General features: G+C 41.9%; 1 protein-coding gene across 1 annotated transcript; it reads right to left on the bottom strand.

The window, feature by feature from the left end:
- Nucleotides 1-284: 284 nt before the first annotated feature.
- ARL13A (ADP ribosylation factor like GTPase 13A) lies at nt 285-26,755 on the bottom strand. The gene is made up of 9 exons (XM_030934443.1): nt 26,654-26,755; nt 24,653-24,725; nt 24,204-24,274; nt 12,508-12,757; nt 11,519-11,624; nt 10,868-11,034; nt 10,141-10,231; nt 9,861-10,041; nt 285-554 (listed from the first exon to the last, which is right to left on the bottom strand). Exons 4-8 carry the CDS (start codon nt 12,729-12,731, stop codon nt 9,940-9,942), a joined length of 690 nt encoding a protein of 229 aa, XP_030790303.1. The 5' UTR covers nt 12,732-12,757; nt 24,204-24,274; nt 24,653-24,725; nt 26,654-26,755; the 3' UTR covers nt 285-554; nt 9,861-9,939.
- Between the last annotated feature and the right edge of the window lie 720 nt (nt 26,756-27,475).

Genomic DNA, 27,475 nt, shown 5'->3' with positions numbered 1-27,475 from the left:
AATGCTTCTGGTCCCAAGCATTTCAGATAAGGGATACTCAACCTATAGTAGTAGTAATGGTAAATAACTACCACCACTACCACTGCTACCCTTGGGATAGAGGGATCAATGCATTCAAGTGCCTACATTTTTTTGCATAGCTAACCAAAATGTTGGTAGAGGCAGCAGTTGCTGTTCCTGAAGGGACAGCAAGGCAATTGTTCTGGGCTTCACAGACAGTGTCTGGGGCTTTAAAACAAAGTTGTTTATAGAGGTATGACTGAAAATGATTCAGTAGCGCATAATTCTCAGCAAAGAAGTTCTGTTTATTTTTGCCAATCCTTTTCTGCCCAAGAACCTTAAAGAAAAAAATATGTATTTCTAAATGAACCCTGTATTTCTAAGGCTCAATTTTGGTTGATCACCCATGACTTATTGTCCACAAGCTTTGTCAGCAGCATCTGGGTACAAAGATGTAAAGTCTCTGTTCTTTTTTACCAAGGTGGTCTTCATTCTCAGTGGATGCCATCTCACTCTTCTTGAGCCTCTCAGTGAGTATAGGACTGATTTGATGGCTAGAATATAGATATACAGGAACAACAGGTTCTCAGGCATGTGATATTAGGGTAGGTGGAGTTGTATGGGGAGTGTAGAGATATTATCAAATGGAAATTTAAAAACCGGGTAGTCCTGATAGTTCTGGAGATGAACCTGTTTGCTGAGGGAGGGATATCAGCTGTTTCTTTTGGTTTCCCTGTTTTTCTCTTTAGTAGTCTGTTGAAAGTAAAAAGAGAAAAAGGTCAGTTATTGTAAGTGAAGCCAAATGCCAGGTTTCCTGTCCTTCCCAGACCAGGTAGAAGGGTATTGGCCAGTTTCCAACAGGGTATAAACTGCACCCCACGAGGCGCCCATCCTCTGCCCTGGCGTCGTACTTTCTCTCACTCTTGTTCTCTCCCCTCTGCCCTTCATTTAAGTAGTAGTAACTATAAGAACCAAAGGCTTCTTCACAGGAATTTTCCAGTAACATCTTTTCTGTGTCCCAGGAATCCATTCTTTTTTTTGCCCTAAGTTCTGGAGTTATAGAAAGGAAAATGGATTTAAATTTTCCACAAAGATTTAGGGGTAGTTACTGATATCATAAAAAAAAACAGTTCCTCTTCTACTACTTCCTTCCACTCTACTCTCTACTTTCATCCTCACCCCTTGTCCCCAGAGCAGTGTCTGTCTCCTTGTTAGTGGCCCAGGCCAAGTCCAAGCCCCTCCATGTAGGTGTAACAACCCAAAGCTCCAAGGTAGCCAGGGATATAAAAGGTCATGTCCCTTTCAGAGCTGAGATGACATTATAATATTGACAGTTAACAATCTTGGAGACTGGGGTCCTAAGGAATACTGAGAATGAGTGGCCAGTAACTACAGCCTTTAAGCCCTCATAGCTTTTTTTTTGTACTGGGAGAAATGATATCTGCTTATTATAAAAAAAAGAAAATTTCTTTTTTTTTTTTTTTGAGACGGAGTCCCGCTCCATCGCGAGGGTGGAGTGCAGTGGCACTCTCTCAGCTCACTGCAAACTCCACCTCCCGGGTTCAAGCGATTCTTCTGCTTCAGCCTCCCCAGTAGCTGGGACTACAGGTGCCTGCCACCACGCCCGGCTAAGTTTTGTATTTTTAGTAGAGACGGGGTTTCACCATGTTGGCCAGGATGGTCTTGATCTCTTGACCTCATGATCCGCCCGCCTCAGCCTCCCAAAGTGCTGAGATTACAGGCATGAGCCACTACGCCTGGTCAAAAAGAGAAAATTTATAATAAAAAATCCAAAGGAAAGGCATTTAGGCCTTTTACATCTCACAATCACCTAGTATCTTTCGGTGATATTTCTCCAGGTATTTCTATATCTGTATATGTATCGTGCTATACGTGCTGTACTCTAACTTGCTATTTTCCCTAACAAAAATGCCAGGTTGTGGAAAACTTTCCATGTCAATAAATAGAAGTCCACATTAGCCTTTTTTTTTTTTTTTTCATTATCTGGAGATATTTTCTTTTTTTTTTATTATTATTATACTTTAAGTTCTAGGGTACATGTGCATAACGTGCAGGTTTGTTACATATGTATACTTGTGCCATGTTGGTGTGCTGCACCCATCAACTCGTCAGCACCCATCAAGTCATCATTTATATCATGTATAACTCCCCAATGCAATCCCTCCCCCCTCCCGCCTCCCCATGATAGGCCCCAGTGTGTGATGTTCCCCTTCCCGAGTCCAAGTTTCCTCATTGTTCAGTTCCCACCTATGAGTGAGAACATGCGGTGTTTGGTTTTCTCTTCTTGTGATAGTTTGCTAAGAATGATGGTTTCCAGCTGCATCCATGTCCCTACAAAGGACACAAACTCATCCTTTTTTATGGCTGCATAGTATTCCATGGTGTATATGTGCCACATTTTCTTAATCCAGTCTGTCACAGATGGACATTTGGGTTGATTCCAAGTCTTTGCTATTGTGAATAGTGCCGCAATAAACATACGTGTGCATGTGTCTTTGTAGTAGAATAATTTATAATCCTTTGGGTATATACCCAGTAGTGGGATGGCTGAGTCATATGGTACATCTAGTTCTAGATCCTTGAGGAATTGCCATACTGTTTTCCATAATGGTTGAACTAGTTTACAATCCCACCAACAGTGTAAAAGTGTTCCTATTTCTCCACATCCTCTCCAACACCTGTTGTTTCCTGATTTTTTAATGATTGCCATTCTAACTGGTGTGAGATGGTATCTCACTGTGGTTTTGATTTGCATTTCTCTGATGGCGAGTGATGATGAGCATTTTTTCATGTGTCTGTTGGCTGTATGAATGTCTTCTTTTGAGAAATGTCTGTTCATATCCTTTCCCCACTTTTTGATGGGGTTGTTTGTTTTTTTCTTGTATATTTGTTTGAGTTCTTTGTAGATTCTGGATATTAGCCCTTTGTCAGATGAGTAGGTTGCAAAAATTTTCTCCCATTCTGTAGGTTGCCTGTTCACTCTGATGGTAGTTTCTTTTGCTGTGCAGAAGCTCTTTAGTTTAATTAGATCCCATTTGTCAATTTTGGCTTTTGCTGCCGTTGCTTTTGGTGTTTTAGACATGAAGTCCTTGCCCATGCCTATGTCCTGAATGGTACTACCTAGATTTTCTTTTTCTTTTTTATTATACTTTAAGTTCTAGGGTACATGTACATAACGTGCAGGTTTGTTACATATGTATACTTGTGCCATGTTGGTGTGCTGCACCCATCAACTCGTCAGCACCCATCAATTCATCATTTATATCATGTATAACTCCCCAATGCAATCCCTCCCTCCTCCCCCCTCCCCCCTCCCCATGATAGGCCCCAGTGCGTGATGTTCCCCTTCCCGAGTCCAAGTGATCTCATTGTTCAGTTCCCACCTATGAGTGAGAACATGCGGTGTTTGGTTTTCTGTTCTTGTGATAGTTTGCTAAGAATGATGGTTTCCAGCTGCATCCATGTCCCTACAAAGGACGCAAACTCATCCTTTTTTATGGCTGCATAGTGTTCCATGGTGTATATGTGCCACATTTTCTTAATCCAGTCTGTCACAGATGGACATTTGGGTTGATTCCAAGTCTTTGCTATTGTGAATAGTGCCGCAATAAACATACGTGTACATGTGTCTTTGTAGTAGAATAATTTATAATCCTTTGGGTATATACCCAGTAGTGGGATGGCTGGGTCATATGGTAGATCTAGTTCTAGATCCTTGAGGAATTGCCATACTGTTTTCCATAATGGTTGAACTAGTTTACAATCCCACCAACAGTGTAAAAGTGTTCCTATTTCTCCACATCCTCTCCAACACCTGTTGTTTCCTGACTTCTTAATGATTGCCATTCTAACTGGTGTGAGATGGTATCTCATTGTGGTTTTGATTTGCATTTCTCTGATGGCGAGTGATGATGAGCATTTTTTCATGTGTCTGTTGGCTGTATGAATATCTTCTTTTGAGAAATGTCTGTTCATATCCTTTCCCCACTTTTTGATGGGGTTGTTTGTTTTTTTCTTGTATATTTGTTTGAGTTCTTTGTAGATTCTGGATATTAGCCCTTTGTCAGATGAGTAGGTTGCAAAAATTTTCTCCCATTCTGTAGGTTGCCTGTTCACTCTGATGGTAGTTTCTTTTGCTGTGCAAAAGCTCTTTAGTTTAATTAGATCCCATTTGTCAATTTTTGCTTTTGCTGCCGTTGCTTTTGGTGTTTTAGACATGAAGTCCTTGCCCATGCCTATGTCCTGAATGGTACTACCTAGATTTTCTTCTAGGGTTTTTATGGTATTAGGTCTAACATTTAAGTCTCTAATCCATCTTGAATTAATCTTCGTATAAGGGGTAAGGAAAGGATCCAGTTTCAGCTTTCTACTTATGGCTAGCCAATTTTCCCAGCACCATTTATTAAATAGGGAATCCTTTCCCCATTTCTTGTTTCTCTCAGGTTTGTCAAAGATCAGATGGCTGTAGATGTGCGGTATTATTTCTGAGGACTCTGTTCTGTTCCATTGGTCTATATCTCTGTTTTGGTACCAGTACCATGCTGTTTTGGTTACCGTAGCCTTGTAGTATAGTTTGAAGTCAGGTAGCGTGACGCCTCCAGCTTTGTCCTTTTGACTTAGGATTGTCTTGGCAATGCGGGCTCTTTTTTGGTTCCATATGAACTTTAAAGCAGTTTTTTCCAATTCTGTGAAGAAACTCATTGGTAGCTTGATGGGGATGGCATTGAATCTATAAATAACCTTGGGGAGTATGGCCATTTTCACGATATTGATTCTTCCTATCCATGAGCATGGTGTGTTCTTCCATTTGTTTGTGTCCTCTTTTATTTCACTGAGCAGTGGTTTGTAGTTCTCCTTGAAGAGGTCTTTTACATCCCTTGTAAGCTGGATTCCTAGGTATTTTATTCTCTTTGAAGCAATTGTGAATGGAAGTTCATTCCTGATTTGGCTCTCTGCTTGTCTGTTACTGGTGTATAAGAATGCTTGTGATTTTTGCACATTAATTTTGTATCCTGAGACTTTGCTGAAGTTGCTTATCAGCTTAAGGAGATTTTGGGCTGAGACGATGGGGTTTTCTAAATATACAATCATGTCATCTGCAAACAGGGACAATTTGACTTCTTCTTTTCCTAACTGGATACCCTTGATTTCTTTCTCTTGCCTGATTGCCCTGGCCAGAACTTCCAACACTATGTTGAATAGGAGTGGTGAGAGAGGGCATCCCTGTCTTGTGCCAGTTTTCAAAGGGAATTTTTCCAGTTTTTGCCCCTTCAGGATGATATTGGCTGTGGGTTTGTCATAAATAGCTCTTATTATTTTAAGGTACGTTCCATCAATACTGAATTTATTGAGCGTTTTTAGCATGAAGGGCTGTTGAATTTTGTCAAAAGCCTTTTCTGCATCTATTGAGATAATCATGTGGTTCTTGTCTTTGGTTCTGTTTATATGCTGGATTACGTTTATTGATTTACGAATGTTGAACCAGCCTTGCATCCCAGGGATGAAGCCCACTTGATCATGGTGGATAAGCTTTTTGATGTGCTGCTGAATCCGGTTTGCCAGTATTTTATTGAGAATTTTTGCATCGATGTTCATCAGGGATATTGGTCTAAAATTCACTTTTTTTGTTGTGTCTCTGCCAGGCTTTGGTATCAGGATGATGTTGGCCTCATAAAATGAGTTAGGGAGGATTCCCTCTTTTTCTATTGATTGGAATAGTTTCAGAAGGAATGGTACCAGCTCCTCCTTGTACCTCTGATAGAATTCAGCTGTGAATCCATCTGGTCCTGGACTTTTTTTGGTGGGTAGGCTATTAATTGTTGCCTCTATTTCAGAGCCTGCTATTGGTCTATTCAGGGATTCAACTTCTTCCTGGTTTAGTCTTGGGAGAGTGTAAGTGTCCAGGAAATTATCCCGTTCTTCTAGATTTTCTAATTGATTTGCATAGAGGTGTTTATAGTATTCTCTGATGGTAGTTTGTATTTCTGTGGGGTCGGTGGTGATATCCCCTTTATCATTTTTTATTGCGTCTATTTGATTCCTCTCTCTTTTCTTCTTTATTAGTCTTGCTAGCGGTCTGTCAATTTTGTTGATCTTTTCAAAAAACCAACTCCTGGATTCATTGATTTTTTGGAGGGTTTTTTGTGTCTCTATCTCCTTCAGTTCTGCTCTGATCTTAGTTATTTCTTGCCTTCTGCTAGCTTTTGAATGTGTTTGCTCTTGCCTCTCTAGTTCTTTTAATTATGATGTTAGAGTGTCAATTTTAGATCTTTCCTGCTTTCTCTTGTGGGCATTTAGTGCTATAAATTTCCCTCTACACACTGCTTTAAATGTGTCCCAGAGATTGTGGTATGTTGTATCTTTGTTCTCATTGGTTTCAAAGAACATCTTTATTTCTGCTTTCATTTCGTTATGGACCCAGTAGTCATTCAGGAGCAGGTTGTTCAGTTTCCATGTAGTTGAGCAGTTTTGATTGAGTTTCTTAGTCCTGAGTTCTAGTTTGATTGCACTGTGGTCTGAGAGAGTTTGTTATAATTTCTGTTCTTTTACATTTGCTGAGGAGTGCTTTACTTCCAATTATGTGGTCAATTTTGGAATAAGTGCGATGTGGTGCTGAGAAGAATGTATATTCTGTTGATTTGGGGTGGAGAGTTCTATAGATGTCTATTAGGTCCGCTTGGTGCAGAGATGAGTTCAATTCCTGGATATCCTTGTTAACTTTCTGTCTCGTTGATCTGTCTAATGTTGACAGTGGAGTGTTGAAGTCTCCCATTATTATTGTATGGGAGTCTAAGTCTCTTTGTAAGTCTCTAAGGACTTGCTTTATGAATCTGGGTGCTCCTGTATTGGGTGCATATATATTTAGGAGAGTTAGCTCTTCCTGTTGAATTGATCCCTTTACCATTATGTAATGGCCTTCTTTGTCTCTTTTGATCTTTCATGGTTTAAAGTCTGTTTTATCAGAGACTAGGATTGCAACCCCTGCTTTTTTTGTTCTCCATTTGCTTGGTAGATCTTCCTCCATCCCTTTATTTTGAGCGTATGTATGTCTCTGCATGTGAGATGGGTCTCCTGAATACAGCAGACTGATGGGTCTTGACTCTTTATCCAGTTTGCCAGTCTGTGTCTTTTAATTGGAGCATTTAGTCCATTAACATTTAAGGTTAATATTGTTATGTGTGAACTTGATCCTGCCATTATGATATTAACTGGTTGTTTTGCTCGTTAGTTGATGCAGTTTCTTCCTAGCCTTGATGGTCTTTACATTTTGGCATGTTTTTGCAATGGCTGGTACCGGTTGTTCCTTTCCATGTTTAGGGCTTCCTTCAGGGTCTCTTGTAAGGCAGGCCTGGTGGTGACAAAATCTCTAAGCATTTGCTTATCTGTAAAGGATTTTATTTCTCCTTCACTTATGAAACTTAGTTTGGCTGGATATGAAATTCTGGATTTAAAATTCTTTTCTTTAAGAACGTGGAATATTGGCCCCCACTCTCTTCTGGCTTGTAGAGTTTCTGCCAAGAGATCTGCTGTTAGTCTGATGGGCTTCCCTTTGTGGGTAACCTGACTTTTCTCTCTGGCTGCCCTTAGGATTTTTTCCTTCATTTCAACTTTGGTGAATCTGGCAATTATGTGTCTTGGAGTTGCTCTTCTGGAGGAGTATCTTTGTGGCATTCTCTGTATTTCCTGAATTTGAATGTTGGCCTGCCCTACTAGGTTGGGGAAGTTCTCCTGGATGATATCCTGAAGAGTGTTTTCCAACTTGGTTCCATTTTCCCCCTCACTTTCAGGTACCCCAATCAGACGTAGATTTGGTCTTTTTACATAATCCCATACTTCTTGCAGGCTTTGTTCATTTCTTTTTCTTCTTTTTTCTTTTGGTTTCTCTTCTCGCTTCATTTCATTCATTTGATCCTCAATCACTGATACTCTTTCTTCCAGTTGATCGAGTCGGTTACTGAAGCTTGTGCATTTGTCACGTATTTCTCGTGTCATGGTTTTCATCTCTGTCATTTCGTTTATGACCTTCTCTGCATTAATTAGTCTAGCTGTCAATTCTTCCATTCTTTTTTCAAGATTTTTAGTTTCTTTGCGCTGGGTACGTAATTCCTCCTTTAGCTCTGAGAAGTTTGATGGACTGAAGCCTTCTTCTCTCATCTCGTCAAAGTCATTCTCTGACCAGCTTTGATCCGTTGCTGGCGATGGGCTGTGCTCCTTTGCAGGGGGAGATGCGCTCTTATTTTTTGAATTTTCAGCTTTTCTGCCCTGCTTTTTCCCCATCTTTGTGGTTTTATCTGTCTCTGGTCTTTGATGATGGTGACGTACTGATGGGGTTTTGGTATAGGTGTCCTTCCTGTTTGATAGTTTTCCTTCTGACAGTCAGGACCCTCAGCTATAGGTCTGTTGGAGATTGTTTGAGGTCCACTCCAGACCCTGTTTGCCTGGGTATCAGCAGCAGAGGTTGCAGAAGATAGAATATTGCTGAACAGCAAGTGTACCTGTCTGATTCTTACTTTGGAAGCTTCCTCTCAGGGGTGTACTCCACCCTGTGAGGTGTGGGGTGTCAGACTGCCCCTAGTGGGGGATGTCTCCCAGTTAGGCTACTCAGGGGTCAGGGACCCACTTGAGCAGGCAGTCTGCCCGTTCTCAGATCTCAACCTCCATGTTGGGAGATCCACTGCTCTCTTCAAAGCTGTCAGACAGAGTCGTTCGCGTCTGCACAGGCCTCTGCTGCTTCCCCTGTTGTTTTTTAGCTGTGCCCTGTCCCCAGAGGTGGAGTCTACAGAGACAGGCAGGTTTCCTTGAGCTGCTGTGAGCTCCACCCAGTTCGAGCTTCCCAGCGGATTTGTTTACCTACTTAAGCCTCAGCAATGGTGGGCGCCCCTCCCCCAGCCTCGCTGCTGCCTTGCGGATAGATCGCCGCAGACTGCTGTGTTAACAATGAGGGAGGCTCCGTGGGCGTGGGACCCTCCCGGCCAGGTGTGGGATATATTCTCCTGGTGTGCCCGTTTGCTTAAAGCACAATATTGGGGTGGGAGTTACCCGATTTTCCAGGTGTTGTGTGTCTCAGTTCCCCTGGCTAGGAAAAGGGATTCCCTTCCCCCTTGCACTTCCCAGGTGAGGTGATGCCTTGCCCTGCTTCAGCTCTCGCTGCTCAGGCTGCAGCAGCTGACCAGCACCGATTGTCCAGCACTCCCTAGTGAGATGACCCCAGTACCTCAGTTGAAAATGCAGAAATCACCAGTCTTCTGTGTCGCTCGTGCTGGGAGTTAGAGACTGGAGCTGTTCCTATTCGGCCATCTTGCTCCGCCCCCCCCACATTAGCCTTTTTAATGTATGCATAGTATTCCACAGCATAGATGCATCCTAATTTATTTAACCATTCTCCATTGTTGGACATATAGGCTGTTTCCCACTTTTAGTTATTGTACACAGTGCTGTGGTTAAACATCCTTGAGGGTCGGTTTTTGGGTACTTGTGTAACTATCCTTGGAGATAGCTCAAGAATTGAGATTACTAGTTCATAGTGTATTCATATTTTTAAAGTTCTTGATATATATATATATATATAAAGTTCTTGTACTTCCACCACCGGAATCATAAACTTTAAGATAAGCCTATAGCCATCTAAAGATCTTGTGTCAACCAGTGCTGGGGCATCATGCTGGACTACCAGAAGATGGTACCCAAGCACCCTTCCTGTACTTCTTCTATTTCTCTTCTCCTAATCACCAACTATAGAGTGAGGAAAGAATTTCAGGCTCAAAATTGGAATACTGTTGTAGAAATTGTTAGGGAAGGCCTATGTAAATTTTCTTCTGTAACCACTGATCCAGCATTACCTTCAAAAATATTGTCATCAACATATGGAGCTGGAGTCTGTAAGTCACTCCTTCAGTTGTAGTGAAGCTTTGTAGTATTCTAAACTCTAGTTCTCCTAGAACATTCACCTTCTTTCATGGGTTCATCTAAAGCAAATGTTACTGACATATTCTTTTTAGGCCGTAATCTTGTACCTTCTTTCTGTACAAGAAGAAGATGGGGGAGGGGATGGGGAAGTTAGTTGGTGTCCACGTGTTCAGGGATTGGTCACTGAGTATTAACATTTAAAGGGCCATTTACCTGTAGAATTGACTTTAGAGGCTTAGTTTCTGTTGAGCATTGTTCTAGATGCTGTCTTTTCTCCTTTGACATTCCTCTTCTGGTGGATAAGCTGGGGGAAGATGCAAAGGACAAGAGTAGTAGAAACAGACACACTTCAAGCTTCTTTATCTAATGCAGCTACTACCCCATCCCTGCTGTATGCCTTTGGGCAAGGAAAGTGACAACAGAGCAGGAGGATGTTTAGGCCTTTTGCTCCTCAAAACTCTGATCACCTCCTATTTTCTTCTTCCTTTTCCTCTTTTCAACATTTCTGTCCTCTCCCATCATTCCTCGTTATTGGGAGGATTGTAGAACTAGACGCTGAGAATCTGGAGTAGGTTCATGGCATTCATCCATAGAATAATGCCAGTAGGCTCTTTAAGGGGCTCATGTTCCTTTTCTCCTCCACATGGCAAATTAGAGATTAGAAACCCTGTTTTGGGGAGGCTGTAATGCTGATAGGTTGGCTCACCTTTATGAAAATCATTCCCCTCACATGACCACTCAAGTTATGCCAGGGATGGGGTGTACCTAACAATGTTAGAGTGTTGGTGGGCACTGCCCTAGCCCCATTTGAGCCAATGATATCAAGAGACTTGCTCAATGCCACCCAGAATCCAAGCACCTCCCAGAACTCCTCGCTCATGAGAAAGACTGATCCCTGTTGCTTTTCTTATCAGTAAATCTCATGGAGGCATCTCAGTACCTGTGTGATGAGCATCCTTCTCCAGAGCCTGTGTTATTCTTGGAGATTGAGATGCTCGAGGTAGGTGGTAGTTGGCAAGTATTAATGACAGCTAATAGCCAGCGCAGTCCTTCAACTATGGGCTGATGGTTTCTTCTTTCAAGGCTTCTGATGGCTGAACATGGCTCCTGTGACAGAAGAGAAGGATGCAGACCTGGAGCCTGGGACCCCTGGGGCCCACAGTACCAGTCACTCTCATTCAAAGAGTGGAGGAACACATAAGCTCTGCTATGTCTAGAGAGGCTCTGAGACTTCTAGGAGACACTCAGCATTCACATCTGAGAAGGCAAATGACAAACATAAAAAGCTGAGGTCCTTTAATAAAGTGGTTGTGGTGTCTTAGGTGTGTGACCTTGAGCAAGTCACATAGGGTCTCTGAGCCTTGACTTTTTTATCCATAAAATGGGGATATTCATGTGTCCACTTTACAGAACTATTTTGAAGGCAGAATGCAATATTTGTTACCACCATCAAGTCAGGAATCACTATGGGTGTTGCCTGACAGGGAGAGACTTTGCCTCAAACCCAACATATGGGGCTGATTATAGAATGGGCCAAAGGCTGCATCTGCTGGGCTCCAGAGGAAGAGGGAAGGAAGGGGTTGACACTTACCACTCGGCATGGGCACTTATTCTCTTTCACTAGCTTCTTTAGAAGTAGATAGTCAATAATATCAGAAGGCATGAGGGCTTTCTTCTTGTCTTGTTTGTTTGCTAAGCTAAAACAGAGCATATGAGAGAGGGAGGAAAAAAGAGTGGAAGAGTGAAACCAAAATAGAAGCAAAAGGCGAGAAAAGGAGGGAAAGAGGAGGAGAACAAATTCTACTATAACTGCTACATATCCAGGAATTAAGTTTAAAGACATACCTAATGAGATGAGCTAGACATTTTTCTAGCCAACTCCCAATGAAGGAAAGTATAGCACAAATCATTTGAATCCACGATAGTCCCCCCAGGGCTCATTTCTCACTTCCCCTACATTATGCTATCAAGCTTTAATTAGAATTGCTAACTGGGCTATGAACAGATTTGGAGGTTTTACATCCTTTCCCAAACTCTGTTCATGCTCTAGTTGGGGTTGCTAATGAGGAATGAAAGAGGCATAAAGGGAGTTGGGGGCGGGGATGAGAATTGACTGGCCACCTGCATTATCACCCTGGAATAAGTGCTAGTTCTGTAACTTTTGAGCAATCTGATCAGAGAGGAGGTCATTGGCATCGATTATACAAGATAGGGGTTCTCTGCTATCATGAGGTTTCAGGATCAGAGACCGAAACCAGAAAAGATAATAAGCAAATTCAGGAAGGTAGTCTTCAGGAAGAGTCAAGGGGTGGAGGTGGTGGATACCGCTTTTCATTTCCCTTTGATGCTTCCCTTCAAAATTACCTTTGTACAGTTAGGTAACATGTCCCCCATGGCAGTGTGTGGTAGAAAGTAGCTCTTGAGAAAAGACCCCAGAGAATTGGGCCGCTTTACCTCACTGAGCCTAAGGGAACAGAAGGCCTAGCTGGGTGTGACAAAGGGACCACCCGACCCTTCATTTCTATACTTTTAAGGGTACAAATTGGGAAGCAGAAATAGGACATAAAGGCAGAATCTTACAGTAAGATGGGTTTCCCTGCCACTCTTTTATCAGACAGCAGATGTGTTAAGATGATCTTCACTTCCTGCATGCGTCTTATGTCACTGGAATCCAGGACGAAAACAAGCCCATGGGCCTGTGCATAGTAGTTTGGCCATGCTTCCCAGCCCTTCAGATCTCCATTCAGGTCATAGATGGAAAGTTCATACTCATCTAACAAAAGTGTAGTCAGTTCCGATTTCATACAATGGTCTGTCTTACTGGGAAGTACTATGCATAGGGGAAAAGAGGAGAAGCAATCACTTAGATGGAAACTCCATACTCATCTAACAGGAGTAGAGTCAGTTCCGATTTCATACAGTTGTCTATCCTACTGGGAAGTACTATGCAGAGGGGAAGAGAGGAAAAGCAATCACAAAGTAGGGAAATATGCTTAGATCGAATAATTTGTTGAACCCTGACTAGAGCCTGCTCTGAGAAATCCCAATGAAGCATCCTGCCACCCTGCCCATACTTGGGTACTATCTTCCTAAATCATCGCTTTACCCATACTATCCTCTCCTGGCTCAGTAACCTTTAGTGAGTGTCCACTGCTTCCAGATATAATACAGACTCCTTCACCTCCTAACCTGCTAGACCTATCTGCTAGTGCTATAACCTGACGGGTGTCCACACTGTCCCTGGTACATACCAAATCTGTTCTTCCCTTGGCTCCTTTGCCCCTACTTCTCCCACTCTACATCAATGTCATGCTTTCTCTTGCCCTGTGATTTTACAAGATGTCATTCTCTCTGCTTAGAACACTTCTACTCTTTGCTTAGTTAATGCCTATTTTTTAAAATGTCAATTTTGATCTTGTTTATTCTAGAGTTTTCCCACACACCACCAGCCATCTGGATAAGGTACCTTTCTTCTGAGTTTACCATTGTCATAGCACATATTACAGTGTTGTAAATTCTATGGTTTATTTATCTGGGTTATAAACTGCAACAGGACGGGAATCCTTTCAATTTTATTGAAATTTATTCACCATTATATCCATGATGCCAAGCACATTCATTATTGAATTAATCTGATAAATGAATGAATGAACAGGAGGTCCTTCTCTCCCACCCTTCAATACCCAGCTCAAGTACTGTTTAGGAAGACTTCTCTGGCCTGTCCACTTCGCACTTCTCTCTCTCTTGTTGAGCACAGGGTCTGTTGAGCTGGTCCTTCACCTCTTTTTGTGCTTGCTTTGTCTCTCCAACTAAAACATAAGTTATATGAGGGAGGATGTTTGTATTACCATACACACAGTAAGTGTTCAATAAATGTTTATGGTGGTTGTTACTGTAGATGAAGGTATGAAGTTGTCTTCCACATATCTCTTCCAAGAAACCATGCTAGACTTAGACACATTTTCCTTTGAAAAGCTATAGCCAGAACATAAAATCTCACAGGGAATTCCATACCTCATTCAGCTCCCATAGAAATGGAGTTGAAAACGGCAGTCTTGGCTGGGCATGGTGGCTCGCGCCTGTAATCCCAGCACTTTGGGAGGCTGAGGTGGGTGGATCACCTGAGGTTAGAAGTTCAAGACCAGCCTGGCCACCCTGGCAAAACCACATGTCTACTAAAATACAAAAAACAAAAAACAAAAAACCCAGCCAGGTGTGGTGGCATACGCCTGTAATCCCATCTACTTGGGAGACTGAGGCAGGAGAATCGCTTGAGCCCTGGAGAAAGAGGTTGCAGTGAGCTGAGATCACGCCACTGCACTCCAGCATGGGGGACAAGAGTGAAACTCCATCTCAAAAACAAAAACAAAAACAAACAAAAACAAACAAACAAAAAGAATGAAAATGGAAAACGGCAGCGTTTATATGCATTCCAGTCTGTTGAACTGACCATTCTAGCCTAGCTCTCTTCCCACATTAGTAGCAAAATGACTATATATTCTCTACACCCATACCTGGGAGCACTAAGACTAGAATTCATAACTTCTTATTTGTAGTCTTAGATCTGCATGTGACATTTTCCATAGGATTGCCAAAATGAGTCATTAATGTGAAAAGTTAGTAATATGCTTTTGGGTCTTTGGAAATGAGAATACGTATATATGTATGTGTATGTATATATTATTATTATGTTTAAATGTGATTTTCATAACATCTCTTCTGATTTCATGTTAGGCAATGAACTTTTAAATTATAGCTTTCAGATAAAATAATTTTCAGCCACAACTTTGATGTGATATTTGCTATATCTGTATTAGACTACTCAAAAATAATAAGTGGGTCAGGGACGGTGGCTCACATCTGTAATTTCAGCACTTTGGGAGGCCAAGGCAGGCGGATGACCTGAGGTCAGGAGTTCAAGACCAGCTTGGCCAACATGGTGAAACCCTGTCTCCACTAAAAATACAAAAATTAGCCGGGCGTGGTGGCGGGCACCTGTAATCCCAGCTACTCGGGAGGCTGAAGCAGGAGAATCCCTTGAACCCAGGAGGCAGAGGTTGCAGTGAGCTGAGATCTCACCATTGCACTTCAGCCTGGGCGACAGAGCGAGATGTCTGTCTCAAATTAAAAAAAAAAAAAGTGACTAGGTTAAAACTCTAAAGGTAATATTAGAGTTTCCTTCATCGAGAAAAGATTTATATATTTTTTTTGCCGTGTCAGAGAAAAAAATTTTTTTCCTTAGTTTTTTCTTTTTACTTGAAACCTTACCAGTTCCTTCAGTTAGTGCATTCTATTGTTGGTGAACCCTAGATGCTGTGAGCAGTTGTTCCCTGACAATTTACATTTATCTTATTTCCTCTATTAAGGTATAAACACTCTAAGGACAGGTACTGAGTCTGATTCATCTGTGTATCCCTAGTGGAGTGTTTCATAAAGCATGGTCCGGGCACCATATAATTGAGAATTACATAGGGGTGATTGTTAAAGCCTAGTCCAGACCAAATGAATCAAAACCTCTAGGCTTGGAACACAAGTATTTGCATGTTTAATGAACTCCCTATGGTTAACAAAATCCTGAGGTGATTCTTCTGCACTTTAAAGCTTGAGTTCCACTACCCTAGAGAGCCATGAAACTCATGCCTGATTGTGTCTCAGCATCATCTGATGAGCTTATTAAGATACAGATTCCATGCTACACACCTGTAGTCCCAGCTACTTGGAAGACTGAGGTGGGAGGATCGCTTGAGCCTGGGCAATCAAGGCTGTAGTGAGCCATGATCACACCACTGTACCACTGCACCCCAGTCTGGGTGACAGAGTGAGACTCTCTCAAAAAAAAAAAAAAAAAAAAAAAAAAGAAAGAAAAAAAATGGAAACTGTAGATTCCATAGGCCCTTCCCAGACCAAAGTTTTTGAATCTCCAGGTCCCCTCTCAGTAGGGTTGAAAGCTCTCCAGGTGATTCTGGTTACGGTTACTGGTTCTCAGTATTCGCTGTTCTCCATGATCACCTGTAGAGCATTGTATTTATTTATTTATTTATTTATTTATTTATTTATTTATTTATTTATTTTTAAGCCTGGAGTGCAGTGGCACCATCTCGGCTCACTACACCCTTTGCCTCCCAGGTTCAAGCAATTCTCTTACCTCAGCCTCCTTTGTAGCTGAGATTACAGCCCCCCGCCACCACACCGAGTCAATTTTTGTATTTTTAGTAGAGACGGGGGTTTCACCATGTTGGCCAGGCAGGTCTCGAACTCCTGACCTTGTGTGATCTGCCCACCTTGGCCTCCCAAAGTGCTGAGATTACAGATGTGAGCCACCACACCCAGCCACCCCCAGGCCTCGTTCTCTTAGGGTTTGAGTCCATAGATCTGGGGTGGGGCTGAAGCATCATGACTTTTTTAAAAAGCTCCCCAGGTGATTGAAATATATAGCCAGGTTTGAAAGGCACTAGTCTAAATGTCCTCATTTAGGGCACCTGCTTGTGCCAGTGGTTGGGTTTCTTCTTGCCTTACATGACCATGCCAGACAAAAGAGTTTTAGTGAATGGTGTCAATAATAATGACTTGGAGGAGGTGGCATAAGATGGCCAAATAGAATCCTTCAATGATGATCACCCCTGCAGGAACACCAAATTGAACAACTATCCACATGAAAGCACCTTCATAAGAATCAAAAATCAGGTAAGCGATCATAGTACCTGATTATAACATCTGTATCTTTTTCTTTTTTTGAGACAGGGTCTCACTCTGTCGCCTGTGCTGGAGTGCAGTGGCTCAGTCTCAGCTCACTGCAGCCTTGACATCCTAGACTCAAGTGATCCTCCCACCTTAGCCTCCTGAGTCACTGGGATTACAGGCATGTGTCACCATACCTGGCTAATTTTTGTATTTTTTTTTTTTTTGTAGACAGTTTTGGCATGTTGCCCAGGCTGGTCTTGAACTCCTGGGCTCAAGCGATCTGCCTGCCCTGGCCTTCCAAAGTGCTGGGATTACAGGCATGAGCCCCCGTACCCCACCTTGGTTATAACATCATGTCAAGGAAAGAGGCACTGAAGAGGGTAGGAAAGACAGTCTTGAATCACCAGTACCACCCTTTCCTCATCCCCTGGCAGCACCACATGGCACAGAGAGAGAATCTGTGCTTGAAAGAGAGAGTGCAGTGATTGTAGGACTTTGGATTGGAACTCAGTCCTGCCCTGTCACAGCAGAAAACTACATAGGGCAGAATTTGCCTAGCACTTATGGAGGAAGCATTTAGACCAGCCCTAGCCAGAGGGAAATTGCCCGTTCCAACAGTTGGAACCTGAGTTCCAGCAAGCCCTGCCACCATGGCCTGAAGTGCTCTGGGGTGCTAAATAAATTTGAAAGGCAGTCCAGGCCACAAGGACTGCAGTTCCTGGACAAGTCCTGGTACTGTGATGGGCTTGGAGCCAAGGACTTAGGGGGCATGCAACTTAGTGAGTCACCAGCCAGGGTGACCAAGGGAAGTGCTTGTGTCACCCCTCCCCTCAGTGCCAGGCAGCACAGCTTGCAGCTCCAGGAGGAGAGGGAAGAGTAAAGAGAACATTGTCTTACAACTTGAATACCAGCTCAGCCACAGGAAAATAAAGTACCAAGCAGAGTCCTGAGGCCCCCATTTCAGGCCATGGCTCCCCGATGACATTTCTAGACCCATCCTGGGCCAGAAGGGAACCCAGTGCCCAGAAGGGAAGGACCCAGTCTTGACAGGATTCACCACCACCTGACTAAAGAGCCCTTAGGCCTGAGTAAACATCCCAAGCAAGTGCCAGGCAGCAGTCACCATGGGCCTTGGGCAAGACCTGGTATTGTGCTGGCTTCAGGTGTGACCCAGCACATTTTCAGCGGTGGTGGCCATCAGGAAAGACTCCTGCTTGAGGAAAGGAGAGAGAAGAGTAAAAAGGACTTTGTCTTGCAACTTCAATACTAGCTCAGCCACAGTGAAATACAGCACCAAGCAGACTCCTAAAGTCCCTGATTCCAGGCCTTAGCTCCTGGAGGGCATTTCTAGACTCACCTTGGGCCAGAAAGGAAAACACTGCCCTGAAGAGAGAGACCCAGGCCTGGCAGGACTCACTGACTGCTGACTAAATAGCTCAGGCCTTGAATAAACATTGGTGGTAGTCAGGCTATAGTCACTATGGGCTTGGGGCTGTGGTGGCCAATTCTGCTTGAGGAAAGGAGAGAGGAATATAGAGAGGACTTTGTCTTGCAACCTGGGTACTTGCTCAGACCCAGTAAAATAAAGCACCAAGCAGATTTCTAAAGCCCCTGACCCCAGGCCCTAGCTCCTGGTGGCATTTCGAGACCCACCCTGGGCCAGAAAGGAACCTGCTGCACTGAAGGGAAATACCCTTTCCTGGCAGGATTCATCAGCTACTGACTGAAGTGCCCTTGGACCTTGAATAAATATCAGGGATAACCAGGAAATAGTTGCCACAGGCCTTGGGTGAGACCCAGTACTGTTGGCTTCATGTGTGACTCAGCACAGTCTCAGTGGTGGTGGCCACAGGAGTGTTTGTATCACCCCTTCCCCAACTCCAGGCAGCTCAGCACAGAGAGAGAGACTCCATTTGCTTGGGAGAAGGTAAGGGAAAAGAACAAGAGACTTTACCTGGTAAACCAGGGAATTCTCTCAGATCTCACCCAAGAGCACCAAAATGGTACCTCTACAGCTTTACAAGAGTCACAACATTACTAGGCTTAGGGTGTCCCCTAATGCATATACAGCTTCAGTGACCAAAGATTTGATCACAACACTCAATTCCCTTTGAGTCCTTCTCAAGAAGGATGGGCAAAAACAACCCCAGTCTGCATAGATTAAATACCTAACTTTTCAATGCCCAGACATTGATGAGCATCAATAAACATCAAGATCATCCAGGAAAAATGACCTCACCAAAAGAGCTAAATAAGGCACCAGTAACATATTATGGAGTGACAGAGATAAGTGACCTTTCAGACAGATAATTCAAAATAGTTTTGAGGAAGATCAATGAAATCCAAGATAACACAAAGAAGGAATTCAGAATCTATCGGATAAGTTTAACAAATATTGAAATAAGAGAGAGTGGCATGATATACTTAAAGTATATCAAGGAAAAAAACTTTTATCCTAGAATATTATATCCAGCAAAATTATCCTTCAAACATGAAGGAGAAATAAAGTATTTCCCAGACAAACAAAAGCTGAGGGATTTTTGTCAACACCAGACCTCTCCTCCAAGAAATGCTAAAGGGAGTACTTCAACCTGAAAGAAAAGGATGTTAATGAGCAATAAGAAATCACCTGAAGGTATAAAACCCACTGGTAACAGCAACTCACACAGACAAATACAGAGTATTGTTATAATACTGTAATTGTGGTGTGTAAACTACTCATAGCTTCAGTACAAAGAATAAAAGATGAACCTATCAAAAGTAACAACTACAGCAACTTTTAAAGACAGTATAATAAGATATAAATAGAAACAACAAAAAGTTACAAAGCAGAGGGGATGAAGTTAAAGTATACAATTAATATTAGTTTTCTCTTTGGTTGTTTTTGCAATCACATTTTTCATCAGTTTAAAATAATGGGGTCTCCAGGGGGCAGTGGGTGAATATTTTAAAAAATGGGTTATAAGATGTTATTTGCAAGCCCCATGGTAACTTCAAATCAAAAAACTTACAACAGATAGACAAAAAATATAAAGCAATACATCAAAACATACTACGAGAGAAAATCACTTTCACAAAAAGGAAGATAGGAAGGAAGAAGGAAAAGACCTCAAAATAACCAGAAAGCAAATAACAAAGTGTCAGTAGTAAGTCCTTATTAATAACATTGAATATAAATGGACTAAACTCTCCAATCAAAAGACATAGGGTGGCTGAGTGGATTAAAAAAAACAAAAACATGATCTCTTTCCTACAAGAAACACACTTCATCTATTAAGACACATATAGACTGAAAGGGATAGAAAATTATATTCTATACAAATGGAAACCCAAAAGAGCGGGAGTAGCTATACTTCAGACAAAACGGATTTCAAGACAAAAGCTATAAAAAGAGAGCAAGAATGTCATATAATGATAAGGGGGTCAATTCAGCAAGTGTATATAACAATTATATATGCACTGAACACTGGAGCACCCAGATATACAAAGCAAATATTATTAGAGCTAAAGAGAGATAGACCCCAATACAGTAATAATTGGAGAATTCAGCACCCCACTTTCAGCATTGGACAGATAATCCAGATCAACAATGAAACACTGTACCTAATCTGCACTATAGAGCAAATGGACCTCATAGATATTTACAGAACGTTTCATCCAATGAATGCAGGATATACATTCTTCTCCTCAGCATATTGATCATTCTGGCAAGCCTGTGGAGAAAGAGGGACCCTCATACACTGTTGGTGAGAACATAAATTATGTTCCACTATGAAAGTTCCTCAAAAAACTAAACATAGAACTACCATGTGATGCAGCAATCCACCTGCTGTGTATATATCCAAAAGAAAGGAAATCAGTATGTCGAAGAGATATCTGGTGTCCCATGTTTATTGCAGCACTGTTCACAATAGCCCAGATTTGGAAGCAACCTAAGTGTCCATCAACAGATGAATGGATGAAGAAAATGTGGTACTTATACACAATGCAGTACTATTCAGCCATAAAAAAGAATAAAATATTGTCATTTGCAGCAACACGGACAGAACAAGTACATGATGTTAACTTAAATAAGCCAGGCACAGAAAGATAAATTTCATATGTTCTCACTCATTTGTGGAAGCCCTAGAGTAAAATAATTGAACTCATGGAGATAAAGAGTAGAAGAACACAGCCGGGTGTGGTGGTTCATGCCTATAATCCCAGCACTTCAGGAGGCCGAGGCAGGCAGATCACCTGAGATCAGGAGTTCCAGACCAGCCTGGCCAACATGGTGAGACCTCGTCTCTAATAAAAATACAAAAATAAGCCAGGTGTGGTGGCACATGCCTGTAACCCTGGCTACTTGGGAGGCTGAGGTAGGAGAATTGCTTGAACCCAGGAGGTGGAGGTTGCAGTGAGCTGAGATTGTGCCACTGCACTCCAGTCTGAGCAACAGAGCGAGACTCTGTCTCAAAAAAAAAAAAAAAAAAAAAAGAGAGAGAGAGAGTAGAAGTATAGTTGCTAGAGGGTGGAAAGGGTAGTGAGGGGAGGGAATGGGATGGTTAATGGGTACAAAAATATAGTTAAGATCTAGTATTTGATAGCACAACAGAGTGACTATAGTCAGCAATAATTTGTTGTACATTTAGAATAACTGAGGGAGTACAACTGGAATGTTTGTAGCACAAATAAATGGTGAATGCTTGAGGTGATGGATATCCCATTTACCCTGATTTGATTATTACACATTGTATGCCTATATCAACGTATCTCACATATCTCATAAATATATACACCTACAATGTACTCATACAAATTTAACACATTTTTAAAAATGTCTTGTGTGCCAAAATATTTTATAGCTGGTGTCTTCAAGTGTTCACAGTATTACTTGCAGACGGGCATTTCCTTCCTAGGCAATTATCTGTTCTTGGCAATCAGCTTAAAAACATTCGCAGCAGCTGGGTGCGGTGGTTTAAGCCTGTAATCCCGCCACTTTGGGAGGCCGAGGCGGGTGGATCACCTGAGGTCAGGAGTTTGAGACCAGCCTGACCAACATGGTGAGACCCTGTCTCTACTAAATGCAAAAAGTTAGCTGGGCGTGGTGGCACATGCCTGTAATCCCAGCTACTTGGAGGCTGAGGCAGGAGAATCGCTTGAATCCAGGAGGCTGAGGTTGCAGTGAGCTGAGATTGCTCCATTGCACTCCAGCCTGGGCAACAAGAGTGAAACTCCATCTCAGAAAACAAACAAACAACAACAACAACAAAACATTTGCAGGGACAAGGGAAGTAAATTATTCAATTTTGGGCACAGAGTAACCTACTAGATTGATTCTGATGGTCCTGCATAGACAGAGGTGGCCTGAGACATTCTTCAGAATGTGATATCAGTGCCCATTAAAAAATTATCTGTAAATGTAGTCACAACCAATAGATTTATCAGTAATCCCCCAGGTATTCACTGAGAACAAGGCAAGTTATGCAGTAACAAAATAAATAGATTTTAGGCAGTGTTCTCTAGGAATTAAAATGGGAAACAGACAGTATTCTCACAGGCACAATAGCATACCGGTAATTGCAGGTGAGTGCTTCCAAAAGCTGGCTGGCCATCAGAAACCCTTGAGGAGTTCTTAAAATATGGATTCCTAGGGCCCACCCAGACAAAAGGGAATCCAGGGATGAGGTTGAGTTGGGGCTCTAGAAAATTATCCCCACTTTTTTCAATAATCTTGTGATTTTTGCTGGCTCCTGGATTTTTCCTGCTGCTATTTACCTTCTTAAACATTTCTGCCTATCAGAGAATCGGGAGAAGCAAGGAGTTAAGTTTGTTTCCTACAAGGGGGGATACAAAGCTGAACCCATTGGCTAAAATGTGAGGCTTGGAGCTGCTAATGGGACAGAGGAAGTTGTTAAAATGGCAACATGTCGTCGGGCACAGTGGCTCACACCTGTAATTCCAGCACTTCGGGAGGCTGAGGCAGGAGGATTGCTTGAGGCCAGGAGTTCCAGACCAGCCTGGCCAACATGGTGAAACCCCATCTCTACTAAAATCCAAAAAAATTAGCCAGGTGTGGTGGTGCACACCTGTAATCCCAGCTACTCGGGAGGCTGAGGCATGTGAATCGCTTGAACCTGGGAGGCGGAGATTGCAGTGAACTGAGATCACACCACTGCACTCCAGCCTGGGCAACAGAGTGAGACTCTGTCTCGGAGAAAAACAAACAAACAAACAAAGAAAATGGCAACATGTTGTCTCAGGTGAATGGTGGAATGGGGGAGAACATCCATTCCATGAATATTTATTGAATACCTACCTGAAAATGCTAAAAGACCACAGGCTAAAGATACAGAGAGGAAAAAATCCATTATTTCCCTCAAGAGGCTCACAATTTAGGGGATGGACTTGCAATTGCCTGATGATGTAATAAGTGCATGCCAGAGCAATGCATGGAAGAGTGGGAGCTGAGGCAGGAGGGCACTGATAGGGAGGGCTTTCCTGAGGTCAAGCTGGGCTGTGACTTGAGGCTTTTGATTTAGCAGGTAGATAATGGTGGAGGCAAAACGCTAGGTAGTGGGATAACATGTACAGAACTAGAAAAGGGGGATGGCAAGTCATTTGTTGTGGCTGTATCAGAGGGCATGTGCAGAGAGCATGGGAAATGAAGTTGGAGGAGGACTCAGGGACCAACTCATAGAAGGCTTTGTGTGCTGCTAAGAAACGTAAGTTTTATCTTGAAGATAATGGCATTGAACAGTTTTGAGCAGGGAAGTGCCATGATCAGACTTTTGTATTAAGTCCTTCTGGTAGCTATGTGGACTGAATACTGGGGGAACAACTGGAGATGACAAGATCAGCCAGAAGGCTCCTGCTGTAGTTCAAGGAAATTGATGAGCACTTCAGGTAGGCCAGTGGCAGAGGAGTCAGGTTAGCCTTTTTTGGCATCAGGGATGCCAGGTTAGATAAAACTCAACCACGTCATCATACTACTTCATTTATTCAGTAAACATGGATGGAGGGCATCCTGTGACAGAGAGTGCTGGCTTCTTTGATTGGTCCTTAGTAAGTAGTATAGTACCTTTCTGAAATTCTGTGTAACTGCTTCTTGATATGTCAAGATACTGAACTAGAGACCTGGTATTAAACTTGCACATATCGGAACTGACAACATTTCTCAAGCTCCAACTCTCTATATTAGCTGTCACAGAATTTCATGTTATTAAACTTCTTTATCATCCCACACTTGTCTCTCTTATCTAGACCAAATTCCACTTTAATTGAGCCCTGAAACTAGACATCATTTCAAACATGCTATCCTTCATAATTAACTGCAATGATTTACATAGTTTGAACTTATGCATACTGACCCTATGAAAGGACTTTCAATTAGGATAGCTTGTAAAGGGAGCAGGTGACAGACATTACATACACATGCTGTTTATGTAATGTGGGGAAGGGAGGGAGGGAGAGAGAGTGTGTTGGAAGGTGTTTATGCCCAAAATAAAAAGGGAAACTGAGGGCCATGAAGTAATGCTAGGAAGGAATGATTATTTCACTGGATTCTGGGGTCCATGGGAGACCCACACCAGTATCTAATTCTCTCAGTTCCTTACATTTTTGGAATGCCTCCACAAGAACAGTTTTGCCTGAATTGTTCAAGCCAATGATAGGGATGGTCACATTCCTAGAAATGAGAAAGAAAAATGAGGCAAAGTCTTAAAACAGTTAGGTTTTAGGCTAAACAGAGAGTTATACTCTTCCTTATTGTTTGGGATTCTGCCTGCAGTAATCTCAATGCATGTACCATAAAAGGCCCAGCCAAAGCAGTAGAAGGTGGTATGGGAGCCCCTCACCAAAGCCCCCAAGGATGCTTTTCTTCCCTGATTCACTTAACCTTGTGCAATTGGCCATCCCTCCTCAACCCTGCTCCCAATCTTACAAACAACTGCTTAATCACTTCAACTAACAATATATATTATGAAGATTTGTACCTTGAGGGACTATGGGCAGATTTGTGGGAGGAAATAGTGGAATAGGCCTAGGGAAATAATTGTAATATTACCTTCATGTCTCTTCTGTTGTCTTTAGCCAAGAGCAGCAGGAGGTCAAAAGCCGGAACATGATTCATCTTAGTTCTTAAATATTAAGAGAAGAAAGAAAATAAGAAATAAGTTCCATTATAAACACTGAGCCTTTAGTCAGCTTATGACTAAACAGGTGCTGATAAACAGAAAGCCTGGGATTGTTAGAAGTCTATTACTTCATTCTATCCAACTGTGTCTATTAATGTCATAGAAGGAGGGACTGGTTATTCTCAACTGCAGTGATAAGTTCTGTGCTAATGAGTAGCTTTCTTCAAAATGGGGTGATTTCTTAGTATAGCAGCCTACACAGACATAATCAGATGTGGCCTATCCCTTCAGCCATAGTTCATCCTTGTTAAGAATATCTTTATTCAACCTTGTGGAGGTTGGGATGATGCCTAAGAGAAGAACCAACTTAGGCTTCCAGAAGGAACTTTCGGGAGACCTGTTCCAAGTACCAATAATGTCTCTTCTTCAAAGATATGGGCATTGGTGACCCACTATTAGAGATTTTTTTTACAATTTTTGGAGCTATCAGGGACCTTAGAGATAATCTATTCTAATGGATTTCAAACATTAATCCAGGTGTCCCATCCTCAAAGATTGCCAGGGGGCTGCATAAGCTTCCCAGATGATGTCAATGCACAGCTGGATTTAGAAGTGAATGCCTAAGTAAAAAGGATAATTTAGGCAATCACTTCAAGGTTCATCCATGGAAAGCGGATTGTTTCCACTTTTTAGCTCTTATGAATAATGCTGCTATAAACATTTGTATATAAGTTTTTGTGTGGATATGTTTTCTCTTTGGTATATACCTAGGAGTATTACTGCTGGGTTATATAATAAATCTATATTTAACCTCTTGAGGAACTGCCAGACTGTTTTGCAAAATGGCTACAACATCTTACATTCCCACCAGTAATGCTTGTTTTTTTGTTTACAGCTATCCTAGTGGGTGTGAGGTAGGTATTTCATTGTGGTTTTAATTTATATTTCCCTAGTGACTAATTACGGTTGACCGTTGAACAACATGGGTTTGAACTGCATGAGTCTACTTATACCAGGCTTTTTTTTTTTTTTCAACCAAATGAGGATATTTGTGAATGTGAAACCATGTATATGCAGGGCTGACTTTTCATATACATGGGTTTCATAGTGCCAACTGCAGGATTTGAGAATGCACAGATTTTGGTATATGAGGGGGTCCAGGAACCCATTTCCCCCAAGTTTACTGAGGAACAACTATATATTGAAGCCCAGAATTGGAGGAAGCCCTGGCTGGATTAGCAAAGTACTTCAATTGATGCTTAGATGGGCCTTGCTTAGCTCTCTGATGAGCACAGTTTATGTGCTAGCTTATTAAGGGATAATTTATCAGGGTTCTGCAGAGTCATCCAGTCATTTACTGTTCTGGAGAGTTGCCATTCCAAAATACTCACATTTCATAGCATTTCTTATAGCACAGCTCACGCCCTAGAAGATCATTAGGTTTCCCATAAAGACGTCCTGGAGAATGGCTCTGGCTTATGCCAGACAAAAGAGAAACCTTATATATGGCCTGTGATCAAAACCAGCCTTACTCCAGTTTTGCACATGAAGCTGATACAACCAAGAGCCTGAAACATCAGAGCCTAATTGTCTGGGTTCCATGATAGCCATCTCCCTTGGAGAAGAGGCCAGTAACTGCTTCATGTCTATTTCCTAATAATTGGCAGAGCCTTCTAACTTGATGTCAGGCTCTGTGTTTGTCAGTGCCACCAAGAAGTGTCAAATTGGCATCACACAAGTTCTTCCTTTATAAGGAAGGGTAGGTAGGATAACCCAACTGGGAAAACGATTGAATTAGGGATTACTGGTCTGATCCTTTATTTCTAGTGCCTCTTCTGGGTAACCTGAAGTGAAATCACCTCAACTAAACCTATCATTTCCAAATTTCTTTTCTTATCTGTAAAATGAAGATAGTGACATATTTTGCTTACCATGAGGTGGTTATTTATCTGATAAGTTGATTCTTTTTGGATGGAAGACATAAGATATGCAGAGTAATAGGAAGATGCATTGAGCTTTCTAGCCTTCTTGTCAGATTAACACAGCTCAGGTTGTCCACTTACAAAAGCTATGGCAATGTCCTAATAATTGTTGTCAAGGTACTGACATGCATATGGCAACCACTACCTGGTTCATAGCAACCAAACTCATATCTCCTTACCTTGTATGATTATAGATAATTACTAAAGGAACTTTTAGTCATCGTAGTTTTTATTCATTTTACAAAATATTTATATAGAATTTACTGTGTGCCAGGGCTCATTAAAGCACTTTATACACATTAATTCATTTAATCCTTACTACAACATGACAAAGTAGGGGCTATCATTCCTACTTTTCAGAGATGAAGTTGTTCACAAAGGGGTTACATAACTTGCCAAAGATTACCTAGCTAATAAATGGTAAAGCCAGAATTCAAACCTAGGCATTCTGGCTTCAGAGTTGTGTTAGGTCAAAGGTCTTGCAGACCTCAGGTACCAGAGAAACTGCCTCTGCTCTGGGTATCTCTTCTAGCCAAACTGTATCATACTTAGTGAACTTTTTATAAAACACTTTATTTTTCAGAATGGTTTTAGGCATACAGAAAAATTGCTAAGACAGTACAGTGAGTAACCATCCCCAACACCCAGTTTCCCTCATTGTTAACATCTTATGATGCTGCATTTGTTACAATTAATGAACCAGCATTAATACATTGTTATTGACTAAAGTCCATACTTCATTCAGATTTCCTTAGTTTTTAACTTAAGCTT

Source organism: Rhinopithecus roxellana, chromosome 7 (genome assembly GCF_007565055.1).
Source record: "Rhinopithecus roxellana isolate Shanxi Qingling chromosome 7, ASM756505v1, whole genome shotgun sequence".
NCBI classification, from domain to species: Eukaryota; Metazoa; Chordata; class Mammalia; order Primates; family Cercopithecidae; genus Rhinopithecus; species Rhinopithecus roxellana.
The sequence above is the reverse complement of the archived record's forward strand: the minus strand, read 5'-3'. Positions and strand labels throughout refer to the sequence as shown.

Coding starts and splice junctions, on each gene's coding strand:
- ARL13A (XM_030934443.1), bottom strand. CDS start 12,731: ATGAAATCGGAACTGACTACACTTTTGTTAGATGAGTATGAACTTTCC. Junction 11,625..12,507: donor GCAGGGAAACCCATCTTACT/GTAAGATTCTGC, acceptor GCTCTGTTTTAG/CTTAGCAAACAAACAAGACA. Junction 10,042..10,140: donor CTCTAAAGTCAATTCTACAG/GTAAATGGCCCT, acceptor CTTCTTGTACAG/AAAGAAGGTACAAGATTACG.